Source organism: Aplysia californica, unplaced genomic scaffold, assembly GCF_000002075.1.
Source record: "Aplysia californica isolate F4 #8 unplaced genomic scaffold, AplCal3.0 scaffold01249, whole genome shotgun sequence".
Lineage (NCBI taxonomy): Eukaryota > Metazoa > Mollusca > Gastropoda > Aplysiida > Aplysiidae > Aplysia > Aplysia californica.
In genome coordinates, this window is record NW_004798519.1 from 14,485 (window position 1) to 17,537 (window position 3,053).

Genomic DNA, 3,053 nt, shown 5'->3' on the forward strand with positions numbered 1-3,053 from the left:
CACCCCCCCCCACAAAAAAACCAACCCAAAACAAAAAGACTCACCCAAGAACTGTTCCACAGAGCCACTTTGTGCGTCATGACACCCCTCACCCGAAGGAGCTCAAGGCCAGACACGCAAAGTTCATGAAGGACAAGAACATAGACGGCCACGTCATACCCCACCACGAACGGATGGGCGAGGTGAGGCCGGCGCCGTGTTGGCTCCTTTTTTGTTTTGCTAGTTCCTTATTTATTGTGAAAGTGGGTTGTTGGCAGGTTCTGTTGTGGTTGCCCCTTCTTTCCTATCAAACATCTATCGTCATTATCTCTCCTTCTTCTTTTTTGTCTATGTTACTCTCTTGTAGCACATCTATTCTTCAGCACTTATATGACTTTATTGTGTTGCAAGTATCGTTGAACTCTTACTAAAACTAAAACTCTTCTGGTGTGGTTTGATTCTTCTTTCCTACCGAGCATTTATCGTCCTTCGCCTCTCCTCATTCAATTGGTCCCGGGTTCGAAAGCTGACTGCATCGAAAAATTTTCTTCCGTAAAATTTTCACGTTTCCTGTTCTCTTGTCGTATTCTGTTGTCGGCTTTCATCTCCACTTTCTTCTACGCCTGGCCTTTGGGTTCTTCCCTCTCCTTTGCTCCTCACTTTATTTTACTGCTTTTCCTGGCTCTGTCTTACTGCTGTCTTTCAGTCACACCCCTGGTCTAAGGGTAGATAAGATAACACCTAGCTTTTCTGGGTATAGGTGAAAAATGTTGGAGGTCCTGTGTGCAAGTTGCGCATGTTCACGATATCATGGTGGTCCTAAACTTTAGCTGCCACCTGGGCAAAATTCAAAATTAATGCCTGCCAAAACTAAAATGTGGGTGGTTGGTGGGTGCTCTGGTGTGGTTTGCCCCTTCTTTCCTATCAAACATCTGTCGTCCTCATCTCCCCTCCTCCTTTTTTGTGTTTGTTACCCTCTTCTAACACGTAATCTATTCTTCAGTACTTATATGACCTTATTGTGTTGCAAGTGCCGTAAAACTCTTACTAAGACAAACTAAAAACTAAAATGACTCTGTTCAGTGTAGAAACATAACATAATAGTAACCTTCAAAGCCAGCATGAAGCCAAGAGGCCATAGTGAGGAGATAAACACCCCATTCACATAAATAAAAATCAGTTTCTCTGCTGGTTGGAGAACCAGCAGTCGACTACCCTTGAGGCAGCGGGTGTTGGCGGGTGCTCTGGTGTGGTTTGCTCCTTCTTTCCTATAAAAAGTCTATCTTCTCTTTTTCCCCTCCTTCTTTTTTTCGTATGTTACTCTTGTAACACCTCTAATCTTGGGCACTTATATGACCTTATTGTGTTGCAAGTGCCGTAAAACTCAGTTACTAAAACAACCCCTGAGGCCTAGCAGGGGAGCGGAAAGAAGAAGTGGGTGGTTGGCGGGTGCTCTGATGTGGTTTGCTCCTTCTTTCCTATAAAAAAATCTATCGTCTCTATCTCCCCTCCTTTTCTTGTATCACCTCTAATCTTCTGGCACTCATATGACCTTATGCAATGCTGTTGCGAGTGCCGTAAAACCTCAACTAAAACAAACTAGTCTTCGGCACTTATATGACCTTATTGTGTTTGCAAATGCCGTAAAACTCTTACTAAAACCACCCTCTGAGGCCCAGCAGGGGCGCGGAAAGAAGAAGAAGAACTGTCACATCCCCAGTAGAACTGTCCAACAACTGTGTCCTCCCCCCACAGGAGACGTCCTTCATGCCGTCCCGCGACCACGACCACCCATACGAGGACGAGGATGAGGGCCCAGGCCCGTACTTCCGCGAGGCGCCGCGAGACTCGGCCATGCTGCTCAACAACACCTACGTCAAGAGCTCCCCCGCCTACGACGAGAGGGGGGATGAGAAACAGGCCCCGCCTTCTCCCAAGCCACGCCCACCCGAGGTCATCAAAGGTAAGGAGTGGCGGGTGGTTGGTGGCTGCCCGGGTGTGGTTTGCTCCTTCTTTCCTATCAAACAACTATCGTCCTTATCTCTCCTCCTTTTTTTATGTATGTTACTCTCTTGTAACGCTTCTATTCTTCCGCACTTATATGACCTTATTGTGTAGCAAGAACCGTAAAACTCTTACTAAAACTAAACTAAAGGTAAGGAGTGGTGGGTGGTTGGTGGTTGCTAGCGTGGATGCGGCTTCTATCGTCAGTATCGCTCTTACTTCTTTTCTTTTGTGTAATTCCTCTTAAACCCCCGCGGGCGGTGCCACTGACTGTAGTGTCTTTAGGCCATTCCCAAAGGGAGGACATTTCTCGTCCATGCACAGTAGAATTGTAAATGGGCTGATTCATCTTGTCATGCTCATAACTGTGCCTGATCTACAACAGGGAACTGCTGCTTTTTCTTTCCTAATCCTTACTATTGTCATTTTCCTCTACTTCTTTTGTATATTTGTCACACTTTAGTGACCTGCTATTTCCGGGTTGTCTTGATAGTCGAAGCAGACTTTGTGCTGTAGAAGCTAGAGAGGTGAGCAGTCTAAGTCTGATTCCCTGTGAAGACTTTTCTGTTGACTCTCACCCCTTGGCGCTCATATGACCTTATACAGTTGCGAGCGCCGTAAAACCCTCTACTATAAATAAACCAAAAACCTCTTAACTTATCTTCAGCACTTATATGAGCTAATTGTGTTACAAGTGCCGTAAAACTCTCACTAAAACTAATCTCTCTAAAAAAGACCTCTAATCGTCAACTTTTATATATGACCTAGTTGTGTTGCAAATGCAGTAAAACTCTTAATAAAATCAAATTTAACGGTAGGGAACATAGATCCGTGTTTCTTTTTCGTTTTCTTTAAGTTGTTTGTTGGCTTCATCGAGTGTGTTTCTATCTGTGCGGGTAACTGGAGGGGACCACTGTATTTCTCTCTCTTTCTCTCCCTCTCTCCATCCCTCTTCTTGTATCTCCACACCCTCCCTGTCTTCTCTCTCTCTGTCTCTCTGTCTCTCTCTCTCTCTATCTCTCTCTCTCTCTCTCTCTCTCTCTCTCTCTCTCTCTCATCTATATATATAC

The 3,053-nt window shown here is 45.1% G+C and overlaps 1 protein-coding gene across 1 annotated transcript in view; it reads left to right on the plus strand.

Annotated features, from left to right (window-relative positions):
* Positions 1–3,053, plus strand: part of LOC101858593 (protein scribble homolog) — a gene marked incomplete at its 5' end in the record, with an annotated part of 97,722 nt that overhangs the window by 14,056 nt on the left and 80,613 nt on the right. The window contains 2 exon segments of the mRNA XM_035973463.1: positions 63–182; positions 1,735–1,942. Of these exon segments, the coding sequence (XP_035829356.1) occupies positions 63–182; positions 1,735–1,942 (328 nt within the window).